This window comes from Felis catus, chromosome F2 (genome assembly GCF_018350175.1).
Source record: "Felis catus isolate Fca126 chromosome F2, F.catus_Fca126_mat1.0, whole genome shotgun sequence".
Taxonomy (NCBI): domain Eukaryota; kingdom Metazoa; phylum Chordata; class Mammalia; order Carnivora; family Felidae; genus Felis; species Felis catus.
This window is the reverse complement of record NC_058385.1, coordinates 74,447,086-74,467,316: the sequence shown is the minus strand read 5'-3', so window position 1 is coordinate 74,467,316 and position 20,231 is coordinate 74,447,086. Positions and strand designations below refer to the sequence as shown.

Sequence of the window (20,231 nt, the reverse complement as noted above, 5' to 3'; positions counted from 1 at the left end):
TATGCGTGCCTCGTGCCGTGCTAGGGAGTCTGTACACATTTTCCTGCGGACCCTGAGACCTAGAAAGGCAGTGGGATTAGTAATACCTGTGCGTGGGCACACGGCTCCCAAATATCTTGAACCCCCTTCTCTTGCTCGTGACTCCCATATCCACGTGTCCCTATTCCCGTGAGCAGGTACAACTCCAAGGGGTGTTCTGAGGAGGGAGCAATTACCTTTGGTTGGGGGCGGGGGGGGGGTCTGGAAATATGTATGAACAAGGTGAGCTCTGGGATGGGTCTTGCAGGGGCGGGGGAGGGGGGGCGTCCCACCCAGGTTGGGAAAGGGCAGTGGCGAAGTACATGGTGAAGAGGCGGGAGGCCTGTCTGAAGCGTAGAGGGGAACGTCAGGTTCTTACAGTGGAGGGGGCGTGGAGGCCTTGAACGGTGACGCTGCCGTGGGAGGGAGGGTAGAGAACAAACAGCGAGGAGCACTGAGTGCCAGGAAAAGGGATGACGTTGGTCCTGTGGGAAGCAGGAGTCTTCAGCAGGTGCTTGAGGAGGACACAGGGCTGGAACAGTTTGAGGGAAGCTGGGGGCCGGGGGAGGGGGGCAGGAAGCCCCTCTGCAAGGCCAACAGAATAGTGACAGTGAGCTCACCTCCATAGCCTGTCGAGCTGGACCTGGGTGGTGTCCCTTATCAGCTGGGGGCTGTAGGGCAAGTAAGTTAAACCCTAGGAACCTTGGTCTCTTCCGGCAAAGTCTGGACATACAGACCGCTCAGGAAGAATAAACAGGCGCCATAAACGAGATCCGAGTCTCTTTCCCGCTAACCACCCCCCCCCCCCATGTTAATTCCCTTTCTCTTCTTCCTGCTCCTTGAACGCCGCACACACTCCCTGCCCGGTGCTTCCCCCAACTGTCCTTCCTCCTGATCTTCATGTTGGTGTCATTCTGGGCTCATTTCAAAGTTCTCTCCCAAGGTGCGAGTTCCCCTTATTGTCCCCTTTCCCTTGGGTGATTTCTACGCCATCAACTGTTCACATCTCTAACTCAGCTCCTAGAGCAGTGCCTAACACACAGAAGGTGCTCGACAAATATTTGCCGACTGACTGACTGACTGACTGAGTTGCTTATCCAGCTACAGAAGGGGCATAAACTTGGCTCTCAGAGAACTTCTAGTTTGCATGGGATCTTGAAGTTCATCTGGTTTCACCCTTTTAAATACGAGAATCCCTTCTACAGTTTCATGGCGTCCAGCACAACGCCTTCCATTGGGAATACGCTCGTGTAACTAACTTCCCTACTAAGTGGGCCAGTCTACACTTGGCCGTCTCCACTGAGAGGGAGCTTATGAGTTCCTGAGGTCTCCTTTCGCATCTTCTAGCCTTTCCAACACTGATGGGGAAAGAAGGGAACACAGTTTTGAGTAGAACCAGGAAACTGATCATGCTGGACGAAGCTGTCAACCGTGGGGCTTTCCCATCGCGCTCTGGCCACGGCCACGCGTTGCTCAGCCGGCTTAACTTTCTAGAACCTAGAGGCCCTCTGCAATCTGAAGGGCCTGCCAGCCCTCCCCAAGTGGGGAACGTTAACACCTGGCTCCGGACAATGTTAAGAGGGTAAAGCTAGTTGTTAACATGTGGAACGTTGCATTTCAGTGAGGCGGTGACTGCAGCCCCACACTTCACTGAGCAATCCTCAACCCACGAGGACATCTTGCTGATCTGCCTGGGGCCATTGGCCTGCGGCCTAATAGCTAATTAACTGGCAAACCCCTCCAGGAGTCAGGTGCTTTCTACACAGATGGACCTGAGTGTCTCTCTGAGCCCTAACGTGTGGCCTCCTGTCATACTGTCACTTGGCTGGGGCTGACCCTATACTTATACTTGAGATCCTGGGTGGAGGCATCTCCTGCCCAGTGTTTTTATGTCTTTGCTTCTTGTGCTGACACGGAACATCAGTGACCCTGAACACCAAACCAGGCTGCTGGGGTAGAATCCCATCTGGTCCTGCCACGCCTGGCTGCCAGGTTCCCACATGGAACCAGGAGTCCGGGCCTCTCCTGGCTCCCTCCCTGTCGGCATCTTTCTTTTGCCCCCACGGGGTTTTGACGGTGTGTCTGCTTCTTCCGCTAGCCCCTGAATTCCTTGAGTGCAGGGAGGGGTGGAGCCTCACTCACGCTGCGTCCAAGGCTCCCCTCCCTGTCTGTGGTCCCACTGCGGGTTTCACGCATAAGGACCTTGCAATCGCAAGAATTTGGCTGAACTTGGCAATTCCCCAAGTATCCGGTACGCACCCCGTGTGGTGCTGGGCCTGGAGAAACGGGGATGAGGGCAGTTGGCGGTGAGCTCCCTGAAGGGACAGCCTTGCCGAACCTGCCACACGACATGGTGCCTGTCTTGTAACCCCCCGCCCTGCCTGCTCCCTCTACCAAACCAGCCCCTCTCTACGGATGCGGCCCACGCATCGCGCACCGCTGCGGGGCGCCTCCGGGGACCCCGGACCGGGACACACGCCGGCTCTGCCTCTCAGGTCACCTGTATTATGGCGGAGAAGGAGGGCAGGTAGAAGCCACCCCACAGGGGGCCCTGTGGCATTCCACCGTTCCGCCATGTGCGGCAGGGATCGTGGGCGGCCGGCCGCGGGACTGGGTCTATGTGAACCGACCGCTGACCACTGGGCAGCGCTTGTGATCCATGAGAGAACGGCACGCAGGTTGACTTCCTGAACGCTCCCAGTACCTCTGTGGGACAGCTGTGATCCCGTGGTGCCTGTTCCCTAGGCACAGGGATGCCTGGCACGTTTTGGCAGGGTCAGTGCTGCCGGCATCAGGTAAGTGGAGGCCAGGATGCTGCTCGACATCCTACAGCACCCAGGGAAGCCCTCGCCCCTCCGCTAACACACCCGGCAGAGAACGGGTCTGGCCGGAACGTCCATAGTGCCGAGACGGAGAACCCTCCTGGAAAGTGGAAACAGGAGCCTCAAGTTGGGGTCGCTAGCCCGGATCACACATGGGTGCACGGCTGCCCTGGTTCCACCCCTGCTCTCGCTGACACCGGCCCCGGGCTCCCCCTCCTCCACAGCTGCTGCGAGAGCCACGGTTCGGCTTCCATGCAGCACAGTGGCAGTTTTAGGGACATGTTCTCAAACCGCCTTTGTTTCCTGGCAGTTACTGCAGGAGGGAAATGGAGATAACGAACCACCAAAGCTGGGGGAAGTGAGGGGTGCACCCTCCCTGCCCCTGTCACCCGGTTACCCACTGGGAACAGGCAGAGCCGATACTGTGACCCTGGCCACAACCCAGGGGCTCCAAATTCTGAGCCTCTCCTCCTGCAGGGGCTCCTCCCGTCCATGGTCTGTGTGCTTTCATGGAGACCCCTCTGTGGTCCGCCGTCTGTCTGTCGCCTGCCTCTGCCGTCAGGCTTGGAGCTTCCCCGAACCCTCCGGAGTCTGTCCAAGCCAGTGGCTCCTCGTGCTGCTCACGGCCGGCCTTGCCCCGGGCTGGCTCTGTCTCCTCCTGTGGGTCTCAGCTAATGGCAGACCGTGGACATTGACCACCTGTGGGAAGTGACGCACCCCGGCCCCTCTGTCGCACCGGCCGCCCCATTTTCTCGGCAGTCCCCACCACTGATGGTTGCCGTATTCGGGTCTTTGTCACATGGCTCCCCCAGAGAAGGTAAACTCCGCGAGGGTTCTGTCGGGTTTTGCACCTGCCTGAATTCCAGAGCCTGGAACAGGCCCGGTAAAATGTTATTGAATAAATGACTGAAGGGGGGAATGCACTCAGTGTCGCCTTCACAGGAAACGCTTGGTAATTTTTTTTTAGGTTGCCACAAAGCTCATGCCTTCTGACAATCGGTCCAAGCCTCTTCTACTCCTCTGTGTGAAGCTGGTGGGGGGGGATATCTCCACTTTGGCATGTTTCTGCCTGCCTGTGCTTCCCCTTCTCAATCTTTCTCACCACTTCCTTTGTGCCTTCCTGGGGTTCCCTGTGGACAGTGGGTATTTTCACAACTTGCCTAAGGAAGCAACTATCTAGTGCGGAGTTCCTTTTTCATTTAGAAACGGCCCCGATGTTCTCGAGAGCTCTGACAACTACATGGAGCGAGGTTTCGAAATGAGGGCTGGGTTGGGGCGGCTCATCACCAGCCCCGGACACTGGCCCCTGGCTCTGCTTGGGGACCAGCCGTGTGATTCTGGGAAAGTCACCGGACACTCAGCTCTGGTGTCTCTGTGAAGCGTGGCGGGGGGGTCGGCTGGGGCTCTCAGAGGGTCGCCCCAATACAGTCATCTGGTGTTCCCAGCTCCAGTAGGGAAGTCCTGCCACTAAGTCCTTAGCCCCCATGTGACTGAGTTTTCCCACTTACGACTCACATACTATGAATAGGGAGCTACATATCATCATCATCATCATCATCATTATTATTATTATTTGAATTTTAACCCATCAGAAAGTTGAAATTGGCACATATGCCCATCACCTGGATCCAGCAAACGCTAACATTTTTCCACGTTTGCTTTCGGCCTCTCTCGTTTTCTTCTTTCTTTATATTTATCTGCTTTTGTATTTTCTTTTTCTTTTTCTTTTAGCGAACCACTTGAAAGTTGCAGACGTTACGACACTTGACCTCCAAATACAGCAGGGAGTATCTCCCGAGAACCAGCACGTTTTTCTCACATAACCACATCACTATCAAACCCAAGGAAATGAACACTGACACAATATTATCTACAAGGCAGTGTCTATGTGAATACCCTCCCTCCCCCGCCACCTCCGCCCCAAGAATGTTCTTTCGAGGTCTTTTCCCTCGATCCAGGACCCAGCCAAGCCTCACATACTGCGCTCAGTCACCGTGTTTTCTTAGTCCATTTTAATCTAGAACCTGGGGGGGGGGGGGCGCGGGGCGGGGGTGGGGGGTGGGAAGCTAACTACATTGCATTGCCTTTCTCTTTGCTTCTGGTCATGGCACAGCAAAGGGGCTGCGTGCCTTGCCCCGGAAGGCTGATGGGTAGCTACTTTCTGGAGTAGGCATTGGTGGCTACTATTTTAAAAGTCTGCCAATTAAACAGAAGCTCTGGTCCAGGGCCCATTTGCAGGGACAGAAAAGAGGCAACAATCACTGGGAAGCTGGGAAACCAGGAAAGGAGAAGATGTAGGCCTGAGCCCCAGCCTCCTCGGACCCAGTGGGCTCCAGGGATGTGTGAGAACAGCCTCTCAGCCTCCTCTGCCTTTTAATTAGAGAAAAAGGTGCCAGCCTCGGAAAGCCTGAGCACGGCCCAGGCCCTAGAATCGAGCTGCATGTGTTCCCAAGTGCTTTGAAATGACGGCGATGATGATGTTGATGATGATGATAATAATAATAATAATGCCACTGTCTTCCCTATCCTTACAGAGAGAAGCCTGCTCAGAGAGGTTACTGAAAACAGGAACCTGACCTTCTGCAAGTCCCACGCCTTCCTCATTTCTAGCAGAGGAAGTGTGTGGCTGCTTTAGCAACCACTGTTCTTGATAGCTTGGACTTCTCTACACCCGCGGAGGCCTGGCCACCTGCTCGCTCTGCGGGAGCAGCGGCAGCTGATGGAGAGGCGGTGACGGTGCTCCTGGCAGTCGCTCCGTAGCTGCTCCCAGGGGAGACCATGCCCAGCTTCTGAAGGTATCTTAGGGGACAGGGCAGGGGCTGGGCGGGGAGAAACCTCAGACTCCTCAGACGCACAACTGGTGGGGCGCTGACTTTCTGGAGACACAAGAGTGCTCTGCGGAAACAGGGAGAGTGAGGCCGACACCTGACACAGTGCCCGGCACCTGGCAGCCGTTTGGTGGGCATGTGATATAGAATTACAGACGGCAAGAGGGGCTGGGGCTCTTGGGCTGGGGACACTCCTGCCGGAGGGCATTTTCTGGCTAAGGGCCAGCAGCCTGACACATAGCAGGCTTCTTACTAAGGGCAACTGATGCTTGCCATCAGTCTTCGAGCTGTATGACCTTAAACCTCTCCAGGCCTTCGTTTTCTCCGCTGTAAAGTGGGAATAATGGTACCCAATACAACAGGTATGGGGCATGTTAAATGAGCTAACATATGCAAAGTGCCCAGGCCAGTTTGAGACGCAGAGTAGGTTTTCAATAAATGCAAACGACGTGGAGTCATGACATGCAAAGATGACGGGGCCCAGGTAGGCTGAATGCTCACCAAGGTGCTTCTAAGGGCTTGGGTGCGTGGATCTTTGGGAAGATGCCAGTGATAACCGATAACAATCAGAGTAGGTGGCGTGTGTATGGGGGCAGGGGTGTGATTAAGGAAAAACAATTATGTGAGGTATATAACATCTGAAAACACAGAATGTGAGAATTAGATTTTGGAGCGCTAGAATTCCCTGAGGAAAGCGGCATATTCCGTATTCTTTTAGGCGCCAACACATCCAGAGAGCCTGATGCCAGATGACCTGGGCTTTGGCCTCAGATCCTACATCAGGACCATGCGTGTGGGGGCGAAGGAATGGCGTCCACCGTACTGAGTGGCCGGGGAGGGGCACTGCCTGAAAAGCTATTTTCCTAAGGTCCTCAGAACAATCCCGCAAGATTATGATTATCACTTGCTTTTGACAAATGAGACAAGGCTCAGAGAGGTTGAGTAATTCATACAAGTCACACAGCTGGCAAGAGGCTGTAAGGGCTCCAAGGGCTGAGGTGGGGAAGAAGAGGGTCTCAGCTACACCAGGTGTATGAAGGACCAAATTGTGTACTATGGCAGGTGTTCTTTGTTTTAAGAGATATGTATCCCAAAGTCTGCAAATTGGCATTCTGTGGTTTGCTATGAGACGCTGAGCTGCAAACCTACAAGGCGGCCGATGGCGCTTTCAAACCTGGGCAGCTAAGCCCTCATCAAGGTTCTGGCAAAATCCTTTGCAAATGACTTTCTCTAGTTAGGAGAATACTATTCAAGCGTGCTTAAGGTGTTCTGGAAGTACCACGAGAACAATATTAAAAACCTACTTAACAGACTAGGAATCTATTTAGACTTCTGTGCTTTAAACAGATCTAGACTCAGGGCGGGAAAGGGTTCCATGGGAGACCGCTGACTGAATCAGCCGTACCTACGTCAACATTCCGGGTCAGCTGCCCATGAGCTGTGTGACTCCGAACCAGTCACTTTGCCTCTCTGAGTCTTACTTTCCTCCTCATAAAAAGAAGCCCCGCATGTTTGTAAGAAGTCTAAATTATAGGCCCTCTAAGGACTAAGTAGGAGCAGCCGAGCAGGATACTCCTTGATTTCCCTGAATCTGCATCCTTCTCCAGGTGATTAACTGCAACAGACACGGGTAGGTTTGAATTGCAGCAAACTGAAATCATTTCTCTAAAAAAGAAAGGAAAAAAAAAAAAAACCCAACTTCACCACTCTTGAGTGTTGAGAGCTGGCAGCGTATTTCCGAGGGGAGGGTGTCTTTTTTAAAGACTTAGGAAGCATCCACTGCGGGGAACCCTAATCAGTTTCCTGCATTAATAGATGCTGCTGTTTTTTTAAGTTTTCATTTGACATTCAGGAAGGACTTATTTCCCCCGGCTCCGAGAGAGGCTAAGAGCTGAAAATTCTCATTAAGGCCTTCCGGCAGGTCAGGCAAGACCAGCGGGCTGAGGGTGGGCCCTGGATGTACCTCTAGCCATCCCTCCAGCCCTCCCTCCCCTTAATAAATATGCATCGAGGCCACACCATGTGACCGACTTCCTCCCTCTCACCTCCCCAGGCGTCCGAAGAAGTAAGTACTGGGTCCAACCACTTCCTCCCATCTGAGAACCGCCAAGGGAGGGGGCTTAGTTCATTATGGTAACTGAGCTACAGACAGAAACTTGTCAAACAGCTTTGCAAAGTCATACTTTTCCTCCCTGGCGCCCTCCAGGCAGCAGGGTCCGTGGCTGGAGGGCTTGGGGTGCGCAGGGGGGGGAGGCGGAGAGACCCAAAGAGCGTTAGAAGAAAGTGGGAAAAGTACAGCCCCTCCCACCTGTACCTTGCCAGGCACTTTACAGACAATACTTTCGGTCACTCACCCAAATGGAGCAAGCGCTTACTCTGTGCCAGGCACCTGGTAGGTAAAGGTTTTTTCATCGAGGAATATACTAGACGTGGGACCTGCTCTCAGGAAGTTCACAGCCTGAGGCAGGGGTGGCTAACACACACTTAAAGAAACAAATAGGGAATGGTGTGTGTGCCGTGAAGGGAACAGAGCCCAGGACAAAGAGTGCAGGTAGACCGGTGGTTCGGTTGAAGGCTCACATTACCCTGGGCGGTGGCCGTGCCTGTTCCCAATGTATGGACCTGCCAGCTTCCCCACTCCTCCCCCGCCCCCAGCCAAGGCCTCCGAGTCACGGGGACAATCGCTTCGGACTTAACACCCTCTGAATGCAAACTCCAAGCACCCAGAGCATCAGGACCCAATTCTTGGGGTCGGCTCTATCAACACACCTATGGGTCCACCTACAGAATACCTATTACATACGTGCCTCCCGCATGTCAAAAGGTAATAGCATCACGACCTCCTCACAAAAAAAGGATGCATTCAGCTTTATACGACCCTCCGTCCATTCCCTCATGCCTCCGAGCACACAGCTAAGAGCCCTGCTCGGGAGCCAGACGCCTGGATTCAAATCCTACCTCCACCCCTTACAAACGGACCTCTGACAGTTCTAGAAATGCTCAGGCTTCAGTTTCCCTAGTTCTACGAAGCGCGGCGTGACGGTGATGCGTCCTACGTAGACCGGTCGTGGGGGCCCGGCGGGTCCGTGTAAAACCCTTCCTCGGCACACGGTAGGCTCCGGATTTTCTCCGGTTGCCATACACTCCGCCCATGGGGAGACGGCACGGATCTGTGAGGAACACGGAGCCCTCCCTCTGGTCTACCTGCTATTTACAGGGGAGCAAGCCGATACCCGAAGAAGGAAGGTGGTTCACCCCACGTCTCCGAGAGGTTAGCGGGCCCGTTGTGGGTTCCAAAGCCATAACGTACGGGAAGTAAACATGAGGAAAAACTAGGGAGGAGAAATGGGTTAATGCTCCCTCTGACTGTGCTGGAGTCACCCCACCCGTCCAAGCGATTCTAACACAAAGTCGCCAAGTTCCCCTTAGTACCTCAGGGCTCAGAGCAGAGGGGCAGAGGTGTGAGGGAAGGGCCCGACAGCCGGCTCTTCCGGGAGCAGCAGTGGCTTCGCAATGGTCAGAAGCAAGGGGCCTTGAAGGACACAGGCAGGGGATGTGCCGACTCCCAGACCTGTGTGCCTTCTCTGGTCTCCCAGCAATCCTAGCTCTTAGGGTGTTTGTTAGCTGATTTAAAAGTGTATAGTGCTGGGACGAAGGTGGTGGAAGGAATCAGGGTTGGTAGTAAAAAGAATCAGGGTTTGGGGCACCTGGGTGGCTCAGTCGGTTAAGCGTCCGACTTCGGCTCAGGTCATGATCTCGCGGTCCGTGGGTTCGAGCCCCGCATCAGGCTCTGTGCTGACAGCTCGGAGCCTGGAACCTGTTTTGGATTCTGTGTCTCCCTCTCTCTCTGCCCCTTCCCCCGCTCACGCTCTGTCTCTCTCAAAAATAAGTAAACATTGGAAGAAAAAAAAGAATCAGGGTTTGAAAGCTGGCCCGGCCACTGAATGAGCTGTGTGCCCCTGAGCACCTTACTCAACCTCTCTGAGACTCTGTTTCCTCATCTGTACGACATATGGTGGGCTCTTTGGGGTATCAGATGAGTCACTGTATTTCAAACACTGGATTCAGACCCTCCATGTAGTGGGTGGTCATCATCGAGATCAGTGTCTCTTCTTTGAAAGCAACGGAGATGTCTTTGGGTAGCTGTTCCGGATACGGGTGATTGTTGGGAGAAAGTCGATTCCTTCCACCGGTGCCTGGAGCCAGTGCATCCTGGCTTGTGAGGGCCCACTGTGCGCACCTCTTCCTAACTCCGCGTCCGGGGAGGTCACCTTGCAAGCCGGAAATCAGCCATGGTGGGAATATTTACACCCCAGAGGTGAGCAACCCTTACAGATCAGAATCATCCTCCCTCTGCCCATCACTGATTGTTAAACATTTACTACCACACCACTAATTCATTCTCTCTCTCTCTCTCTCTCTCTCTCTCTCTCTCTCTCTCCTGGGCACACTGTCCCTCTACTCTCCACCTATTCTGTTCTGTTTTATGGAGTAGCTTCTGTGTTCCAGCCACGGGTAAAATCAGATGTGGCCACTGTCTTTACAGCACTTAGGGTCATTGTTGAACAATCACACAAGTAACTGTTACAATTATAATCCACTTAAAGGGCAATGCAGGATTCCTGAGGAGGTTTTAAAAAAACAAACAAACAAAAAAGAGTAGCTCAGTGTTTCTCATCCTAGAAGTACATGCAAATATCCTGGGGTTTCTGGAGAAAGACCAGTGCCCACGCCCCACTAGAGGAAACGTCTAAGAACCCCGGAGGGTAGGACCCCCGCATCTGTGTTGTGACGAGTGATCCACAGCTAGGGGCGAAGGCCCTGGAGCAGGTGGCTCAGCATATGCAAATGATGTCGTTAGCAAAATACCAATTTCCAGCTTGTTCGATAAGTTTATGAGCCACCCCGTTGATTGGTGTGTGTGAATAAAAAGCAAAACGAAGTCCTGCTGTGCAATGTGGTGTAGTAAGAGAGTCACCAGCTTCACCTCCCTGGGCCCCCGTGTCCAGGCGACCTTTAGCATCTGTACACGAGTCTGCAGCCACCCCCCCTCCTTCTACGGAAACGTGCATTTCCCAAGTATCTGTATTTGGAAGGAAAAGAAAAAGCCTACCCATATTTACTGTTTCTCCGTTCTGCGTAATTGTGTACCTGCGTCATCTGATACCAAAATAATTATCTTTACGACGGACTTTTTTCAGTGTTTATGATGTCAGTGTTTATGATGTCAGCTAATGGGTTTTATATATTTATAACGGTCTTGTATACTGGCGGCCTCTGTGTATAAAAAGCTGATGGAGAAAAGAAACAAATGGTGGGGAGACTTTCTTCTTTTTATTCAATGAGATGCTAAAGCCACGTGGGGATTGACTCTTTGCCTATCTCTCCATGCCGGACCCCACATCACACGGACCACACTTCCTCGCTCGTGAAGCATTTACTGTTGGCAGAGGCCAGCCACACAGACCCCAGGATGTGTGCCGCCCGTGATACCTCCTCTCTCGAATTCTTACTTGTGAAAACCCAGCAAGGCAGATGTGGCTGTTAGGTCCGTTGTTAAAATAAAAACGAGCGATGGGAAGAGGCTTAGTGACGTAATACGGGTGAGGCTGAAACTTGCTTCAGCACCAACTGGCCCCGAATCTGGCTTCTTCCCATGACATCCTAACATGTTATCCTAGTCTTAGGATGGAGCTGAGGCTCTCTGTCGGCCTGAGAATACAGGGGATCCCTTTCTGGGCACGCAAGTGCAGAAGGAGCCAGAACACAGGCTCAGGGACACGTGGGTCAGGCAGAATGGTGGACAGAGTGCTGGACAGGGAGTTCTGGTCCCTGTCCAAACTTCCCAGGTGACTCTGAGCAAGTTGCTTGCCCTCTCTGAGCCTTTTCTTTGTGATATGAGGGCACTGAACTGCCACTTTTCAATTGGTGCTTTACGATATCCTGAGATTCGGCTGTCCCATCAAGAGAGTGGAGGGGTAAGAGTGCTGAACCCTGAGTCCCCAACCAGCAGCTTGCTTTTATCTATTTTTACATATTAAGCTTCTGGGAAGCTCTTTTTTTTTTAAGTTTATTTATTTTGAGACACAGAGAGAGAGAGAGAGAGAGAGAGAGAGAGAGAGAGAGCAGGGAAGGGGAAGAGAGAGAATTCCAATCCACACTGACAGCATAGAGCGTGACAAGGGGCTCTATCCCACAAACTGTGAAAACATGACCTGCGACGAAATCAAGAATCAGACGCCCAACCGACTGAGCCACCCAGGCGCCCCTGGGGAAACTCTTCAACCAACAGGTTTGGAGTATCCAGGATGAGAGGATCCTGAGGTCTCCTCCAAGTGGCCATTTAAAGGCTCTGGTTTTGAGTTAGGCAGGAGGAGGAAGAGGGAGCACTCGAGCACCTTTCTGAGCTGGCTGCCTGTCCTGGCCAGTGTCCCAGGAGCCACGGCCATACCACAGCCCTCCTCCGCCATGCCAGAAAGGAGAACAAGGTGGGGTTGGGGGATAGCGAGGACAGGCTGTGGCCGCACCTGCCCTGAGAGGAGGGCAGGGAACAATGTGGGTCACAGCACAGGTGCACCTGTCGAGTGAGGTCAGGATGTGGTGGGGTACCCCCGGAAATCCTGCGAGATCCTTGGCAGGGAAACCAACCGATGCTAAGCCCCTGTCCCAGCTCTCGTTCCTGGTGCACAGCATCAGACCACAGGCGGCACCAAGCAAGCCCCAAGTCAACTGGGCGGGTACCAGGTCCCCGTCGCAGCGGACGGACAACTGAGGCAACAGGGCCATGAGCCACTGTCTGTCCCAACTCTTGCCCCGCGGTATTTGAGAACGCTGAGGCCAAGGAGGAGAAGAGACCCGCTCGAGCTTGCGGTGAGTTAGCTGGCCACCCAATACCACCAAGGGATCTAGCTTTGGTAAGTCTTCAGCTGTTTGATTTACCAAACGTATCTCCGCTTTAGATATGATCCGTAATTTAACCCTCAAAACGACCCTGCAGGGGCATATATTTGTCTCCCAAAGTTATAGACTTAAAACTCAAGGCTCAGAGAAGTGCGGGAACTTGGCAAAGGACACACAGCCAGTAGGTTGGGAGCGGGAATCTGAACTCAGGCTTGCCTGCCTTGAAAACCCTTTCAGAGATTCCTCATTCTTTCCCAGCTCCGCTTCTGATTATAAAAGCAAGCCATGCCCGTGGGGGAAACACCTGGAGTTTTTAGAAAGGTGTAAATAACAAATCGATAACATTTACCGGAGAAAATCGCCACCCAGAGAGAGCCCTTGGAAGCATCTTGGAAATCATCTCCTTTCATAGTTTTGTACACGTATTAGCAAATGTGTGTGAATTTTTTTGCAACGCCGGGCTACTATAAGCACAGTTGGTGTTTCTTGTTTCTCGGTCCCCCCTCCCCTTACAGCATTTAACAGTTCTTGAAAATAATACTGTGAAAGGGTGGAAAACACTCCACATGACTCACTCTGGCTCTCGTGACCACACAGGCCACCTAAGGGTGGTACTGAGACCTGAGCACACCTTAACTGCCTCTCTCTCCTGGATGATTCGCCCCTGCCAGATCCCCAGACACGGGCTCCCAAACATTGCTTCCTGACGTCCCAGAGAGCCTTCTGGACCTCCCTGTCCCTTGTATTAAAGTTTCCCCCAGAAGTTTACTTTGATGGCTTTCAAAAATCACTTTTCTGAGAACCAGAGGGCAGGAAAGCAAGACAGCGTTTCACGGAGGGTGAGAGCACAGCTTTTGGGATCTGGCAGACCTGGTTTGAAGCCCAGATCAAGCCTTGGACAAGTGAATTTATCTCACCTCTGGAGCCACCTGGGACATGGCGGCCAGAAAATGCGGAGCAAAATCTGATCCGCCACGGTGGCGGTGGTGGCTCTGGTTACTTCTGCCGTCGTTGGGGTCAGGGTACAGCGGATGGTGACGCTCCCCACCGGTGGCAAGACGCTTCCACGCCTTAGAAGCTGGTCATGCGAGTGGGTTTACGCTGTCACGCTTTGTGGGGGGATTTTCCAAGGTCAAAGGGCAGGCTGCATCCCTAAGTAGATTTTTATACTAACTAAACCTTGCCGATAAGGTTTTCCAGCTGTTTCTGGTTTTATAACAGAGTCCGGCCCCACCTTCCTTTGGCTGGGGCTCCTCAACTCTGTGCCCCCAGCGCCCAAGGTGGGGGGCGGGGCGGGGAGGGGTTCAGGCTACGGTCCTTTCCAACAGTGAGGCCCGGGCAATGGAAGCGCGAAGTGGGTAAAGTACAGAGAACTGTCCTGGGATGCCATCCGGGAATGGAAGGTTCTGAGAGGTCTGACTGCTGTATTTAAAAGATAATGCAGGGGCGCCTGGGTGGCGCAGTCGGTTAAGCGTCCGACTTCAGCCAAGTCACGATCTCGCGGTCCGGGAGTTCGAGCCCCACATCGGGCTCTGGGCTGATGGCTCAGAGCCTGGAGCCTGTTTCCGATTCTGTGTCTCCCTCTCTCTCTGCCCCTCCCCCATTCATGCTCTGTCTCTCTCTGTCCCAAAAATAAATAAACGTTGAAAAAAAAAATTTTAAATAAAAGATAATGCAGAACGCACAGTGAAAGGATCCCTGATCTGGTCCAACAGCAACCTAGCCAGAGAAGGGTAGCTGGCGAGTGCCTCCCACACGACCGAGGGCAACTCCCTGCAGCCGTGTGACCTCTCCGTGCCGTGTGTCCACACTGCCCAGAGGTCCTTGGGGATCTTTCTTCCTCCCCGTGCAGCAAGGCAGAGGCACGGCCGCTGGGAAAGGCCGTCGGTGCCGAAGTCAGGAGAGGTAGGTGTGCGTCCTGCATCCGGGCCCTGCATGTGTCTAGCTCCCGAAGTGTGGACAGGTGAGCTCACCAGCTGACCTCCGCCCTGAGAGGGTGGAAGAGGAAGTCTCCCCACAGCTCCCAGCCCCAGGGATGCTGGGAGATTAAATGCAGTGTGTCTGCTAACTGCCCACCAGAAGGCAGAGCACAGAACAGCCTTCCCTTGACCCTGAAGAATATAAAGACAGGGTAAGGATTCTGTAATGGAGCTTGATAAGAGAAGTGATGACGGTTCTTTTAATAGTTCTTAAAAAGTCACGGACTCTTGACTCCTAGAATTAAAAGGGGCTAAGTGCGGGGCACCTGGGTGGCTCAGTGGGTGACTCTTGATTTTAGCTCAGGTCATGATCTCGAAGTTCATGGGATTGAGCTCCGCCTTGGGCTCTGCCCTGATAGCTCAGAGTCTGCTTGGGATTCTTTCCCTCCCTTTCTCTCGGCCTCTTCCCTCCCCGCACCCCCCCCCCCCACACACACACACTCTCTCTCCAAATAAATTCAAAAAAAATAAACTTAAAAAAGGGGGGCTAAGTGGTTTGTCTTTGGAGACCATCTTTTCCACTCATCTCGCTTTCCAGAGGAGTCAACTGAGGCCCAAGTTCTCACAAAGAAAACAGCTTTGCTCCAAAGACTAGGGGGAAGGTAAGAGGCAAATGCCAGCTCTGATCCTTGACATCCCAAAGAAAAGGGAGAAAGAAACCAAACGTTCAGAGCTAATTTTAATTAACTCATTTCTCTTTTGCCCTTTCTTTATTGTTCCTGGAAGCAATTAAGCGCCTCATACCCTCTCTCCCACCTCCAGCCCCTGCATAAAACTGTCACAGATTAAATCAGATTGCTCACCATTTCATTAGGGAGACTCTGGCTTTCGGTCTCTGGGGGCATTTTTACTCTGCTCAAATAAAAGCCTCTCTCAGATAAGTTAACTCCTTCCTGGAGACTACAGGAAGCCCACAAGAAGACCACTAAGGGCTGTTGAGACCTTCTGGGGTTTTCTAAACGGCGCGGGATAGAGTGGGCTGGTGCACCCGTGCACCTGCAAGACGGAAGAGACCAGAGCTGGAGGAGCAGGGCGGAGGGAGTGTGTCAGACCTCTGGGACCCACCCGACCTTTCTCGTGTCACCACCCTGGGTATATTTCTTTTCTTGGACGGACCTCAGTTTTCCCACCTGAGAAATGCGAGTTTCAAGTCTTTCTTTTTCCTGTCCTGGATCCCAAGAACCCCCTCCCCCCCGCCCCAAATTGCAAACGAATGCTTGAGAATTACAAAGTTGTCGGGAGGGAGTGAAGTCAGAGTTCACTTTGCTAGATGACAAGGTCTTTTCCCCACGACCGTTCTGGAATTGTGGCGTGAAGGAAGGAGACAGGGGGACATGGGGGCCGGGGGCTGCCGCCAGAAAGGGGCTCCAAGGGAGAAGGTGGGGCAGGGGGGAGGGCGCTGGGATGTCCGGTGGGCGGGAAATGGCACCCCAAGTGGGGTGGGGGAAGGGGAAAGGTACGACCCCTGGCGTTTAACTGGTGCTGGATGCCAAGTGTCCGGCTGTGGGGAACAGAACGGCACTGCTAGGGGGTCTGGTGACAGCACGCAATGCGACGTGGGGACACATGGGAGAGACAGGGGCGAGGCTAGCCTACACGGGTCAGAGTCGACCTCTCCCCAGCCCATCCTGAGAGCCTTCTCCAGGCCTCGGCCATGACAGCCAGGGAAGCTGGGGGTCTGAGGTGGCTGATGGGCTCCAGGACAGCACTCGGAGCAGGACAGAGGTGGCGGGGGCTCCGTGGGACGTCTTTGCACGGCACACGGGAGCGGGGTTTTGTGCGGGACAGGCCTCTCCTCCGAGCCGCAGGCTTCTTGCTTCGCTCCTTCCCTGGACATGTCTAAGGTGGGGCCTCAGAGGCGCCCGAGTTCCCCGCCAGGTGGGTGGGATCCCAGGGGCCTGCCTTTCTCGGGGTGCTGACTCAGGGCCAGCACCGAGCTGTGGGGAATGAGGCTCCCAACCGCTCCGCTGGCGTGGTTTCTCGAGCACTTTTGAGGAGCACGTTTTCTTGAGTGCCTTCACTAGGCTTTGGGAGCTGGGGACTTAGACAACTGGTCCCTGCCTCCCGGAGCCAGGGGATGCTGTTCACATCTGCCTGGCTTGCGGGAAGGGCCCTGCCAGGGTCCAAGGTGTCCTTTTGGCTGTGTGGGGGTGGCAAGATAGAGGAAACGAGTGACTCACGCCCGGAGGGGCCTCACCCCTAAAAGAGGATCAGAAGATGGGCTTCGTAAATTTGAATGTGTGACCCCTTCCCGCCACACTTTCCGTGGTGCGTTATGAGCTCAGAGCTCTTGCCAGCTTATAATGATCTCAGAAAGAGCACAATTATACTCTGAACTATTTGAGTTACGACCGATGGACTATGCATGTAAATATTTAAAATACACTAACTTCCAAGCAAAACTAATTTTGGCTTTCCTCATTTCCTAATACACTGCCCCACCTCACCACCTCCGCCTCTCTAAATTAGGGAGTGATGCGGACCTCCCTCAATCTCTGGAAAGCCTTGCTGCGAACGTAGATCTTTCTAGAATCTGAACTTGCAGTGCATCGAGGAAGGATTTCAGGCCAGGGTGGGGGGTTGGGTTGGCTGACATCTGGACCCTTTCACGCTACTCAGGCCTCCACCCCAAACTGCAGAAGAAGAAAGGGGTGGAGTCTAAGTTTCCAGCTGGGCTGGGCACCAGCTGGGGGAACCTGCCCCCATCGATTCTCCTGTTTATCCCCAAGAGACAAGAATGGTTCCTGTGCATGGGTGGGGCCTTCTTCTCTGTGCTTCAAAGAGCCCGGGAAAACACGTTTTCTGTCATCACCTCAGCTCCCTTCTAAAATGCTTGTACGAGGGCCCAGAATTTGAAGGTTTACCGTGACGGACACCCAGAAAGTACCCCGCAGGTGGCAATCACAAACATGGGTTTCATGCCAAGCCACGGTCTAAGTGCTCCTTGTGCTTCATCTGCTAACTTTGCAGCCACAACCGAATGTCGTTGTATCATTAGTCCCCGAAACAGGCAGGAAGGGGTCAAGGCCCAAGGTCACCAAGCTTGCACGCGCAGACCCAGAATGTGGGTCGCGTGCTACGTGACCTGAGACAAGACCCTTACCCTCTCAGGCACTCAGTTGCCTTCACTGCACAAAGGGGGTTACGGGCGCGGGGACTTTAGGATAATCAGACGTCACGGCACATGTACGTGTCTCCTGTAGCGACGTGCGCACGAAGCCCGCCGCGATCGCCCAGCATCGTTACCGACTTTCCCTTCTTCACTGGTTACAGCATGCTGAGAAACTTCACGTAGAAGAAAACTGAGGCAGAAAGTACCCTCTCCTCACCGTCTTTTGATTGTGAGGCCGGTGCCTCCCGAGTTTTGGGCGCCCCGAGCTCCGGGTGCGTGGGGGGAGGGGAGGGTTGGGGGCGGGGTCGGGAGTGGGGAAGCCGAGGCCCATCTGAAAGGTCCCTCGCTCTGCACAGACACCACTGGCTGCTTTCCGACAGCCAGGGTGCGGAGGAATGGAAACTTCTGCCACCAACAGCATTTGCTGGCAACTTCCCTCTCTGTGGTTTTCTCTGTCATTCCCTTGATAAAAGAAGCAGGGCTGAGCAAATGTAACCAACATTCACGAATCTCATCTTCGCGTGAACACACCCGCCCCTCGAGAAGTGAGCTGCCGAAAAATGATGCACGATGTACTCTAAACTGGGTCATTCTTCACCCAGAGGGGTCGGCGCGTGGCTGACTTGCTGTGTGTATCCCCTGTGCTGCAGGCGTCCCGCATCTTCGACAGCCCAGAGAGACAGAGCGATGGGAAACAGTATGAGATCCACCCCGGCACCCCCCGAGAGGCCTGTGCCCAGCCCAGATGGTAAGTCTGGCTTCTTGGGTCTCGGGTGTGATGCTTCACTCCGTCGCTTGACAGCCGGGGCCAAGACTGAGCCACAGGGGTGCCGACGGTTGTTGAAACAGGGCACCGGGCGCCTGGGCGCTCGATGCACCTGCCTCTCTTGCTTGGCTTGTAGCTAACATTTCAAAACTACGTGTTAAAAAAGATTGAGCGGTGGCGCCCGGGGTGACGGCTGGGTCCCTGGCATTGTGTGACGGACCTTCGAGAGCAGCCGGTTCCGCCTTTATTTGACAAGTGGGGAAACTGAGGCTCGTGAGGGCATGCAATTAGCTAATCAGAGATTCAGATTTCCAACCCAGGCCGGTCTGATTCTGGAACGTGGGCTCTTGCCTACCACACCCTGCCAGCCCGTGATAGGATATGATCACGGGGTTAGTATTATCAGAGCTCTGCAAATGCTTTTGCAGAGCAACTCGATGAAGCTAGATACAGCTCGAGGAAATCTCCCTGGAAAGGAAGGAATCCTGTGTCCCCCCGGTAGGATCAGGGGGCCACCCGTTCTAGGGGGAGGGCACAATGTCACAGCTCAGACAGGGAGGTCAGAAGGCAGGTTCCCATGGAGCTGCCAGGTCGAGGCGGACTCTTCAAGCGACAGAGCCCTTCGGAGATTGGTCAGAGAGCTACAAGGCAAGCAGAAGGCAACGGCTGGGAGTGAAACCCACGGGGCTCTGGGTGGGGCAGCGGTGGTGCACTGTGTGGGTCCTCTAGGGGCTTGGGAAGGGGGTGATGAGGAGGTCAGGGGACCCATCGGTGTTCCCAGGGTGAGTCCCCTTGGGACATTTCCATCTCCTATCTTACAGTACAGCGCTCAGGCTAGTCTCCCTCTGCTAACGCCCCGGGTCCCCCGGGTCCCCCACAACCCTGCACCGAGCAAAGATCACACGCACAGACGTCCACTGTCCTGCCTGCCGGGAGCAGACAGTGCCGGGTGCCCTGTCTCTCCTTCCACAACTTCTGTGGCCCCTTCAGACAGGGGATGTCTTTTCACGTCTTCCAAAATGGAGACACCCCAGTTATACATGGTCTCGTGATCCCTCAGATGCTCCCAAGTGAGCGTCCAGAGACCCTGCTGCCCGGCCCTCCCCTCCAGTCAGATGCCGGGCAGCACTGGTGGTTGTCTGTTCCAGCCCGGTCACCCCCCCCCCCCTTCCTTAAACCTAAGAAAGAATGTTCTTCTGGACAAAGGAGATTTCCATGTGATGGGGCGGGGCAGCTGGTGTGCACCCTGGGCCCCTTTATCTCCTGTGCACAGCTTTGAACTGGGTGCCGTTACACAAAGCGGCCGAGTCAGCTGCCACCAGGGGACAGCTTGGGCCCTTCTCCCACCTTCTCCAAACCACCTCAAGTCACAGCCTCCCCTCCGGCCACGGCTCCTTGTAGGAAACAGACACTATAATTCCCAGGGCCCAGGCCGGCCCAGGGGCCATGCACCCACCCACCGAAGCCATTTTGTCACGCTAACCTCTCACACTGGGGCGGGGGGGGGGTGGCATGCTTGAGCAAACCCCGTGAAAACACGGGCCTCCAAGGGCTTGCTCATTTGCCCTTATTTTTTAAATGCAAATGCTCACGAAATAAGTTTCTCTTTTTTCCACTGTGTGGGTGGGAGGTCACCTCGCAAAAGGAGGTGGAGGGGTCTCCCCGGCCCTCCGCCCCCTGGTTAAGAGAATTCCCCAGGTGGGACCCCGTTCGTGATCCAGGATACCACATCAAGCGTTAGCGGGTGGCTTTTCATCCCCCACCCCTGAAAAGTTTCCCTTGTGATCGGTCCTAACTTGATTTCCT

At 54.1% G+C, this 20,231-nt stretch overlaps 2 protein-coding genes across 13 annotated transcripts in view; one reads left to right on the top strand and one right to left on the bottom strand.

Moving 5' to 3' along the window:
* The window catches only part of TG (thyroglobulin), a 259,920-nt gene that overhangs the window by 56,110 nt on the left and 183,579 nt on the right, over window positions 1-20,231 (bottom strand). The window lies entirely within an intron of this gene.
* Window positions 3,233-20,231, top strand: part of SLA (Src like adaptor) — a 37,967-nt gene continuing 20,968 nt past the window's right edge. For 2 of the 9 annotated variants that reach the window (XM_019823166.3, XM_019823162.3), the window contains exon 1: window positions 18,211-18,407. In XM_019823166.3, coding sequence (XP_019678725.3) covers window positions 18,230-18,407 — 178 coding nt within the window. In that variant the 5' untranslated portion in view covers window positions 18,211-18,229. The other 7 variants (XM_045049600.1, XM_045049601.1, XM_045049598.1 and 4 more) reach the window with 7 other exon arrangements.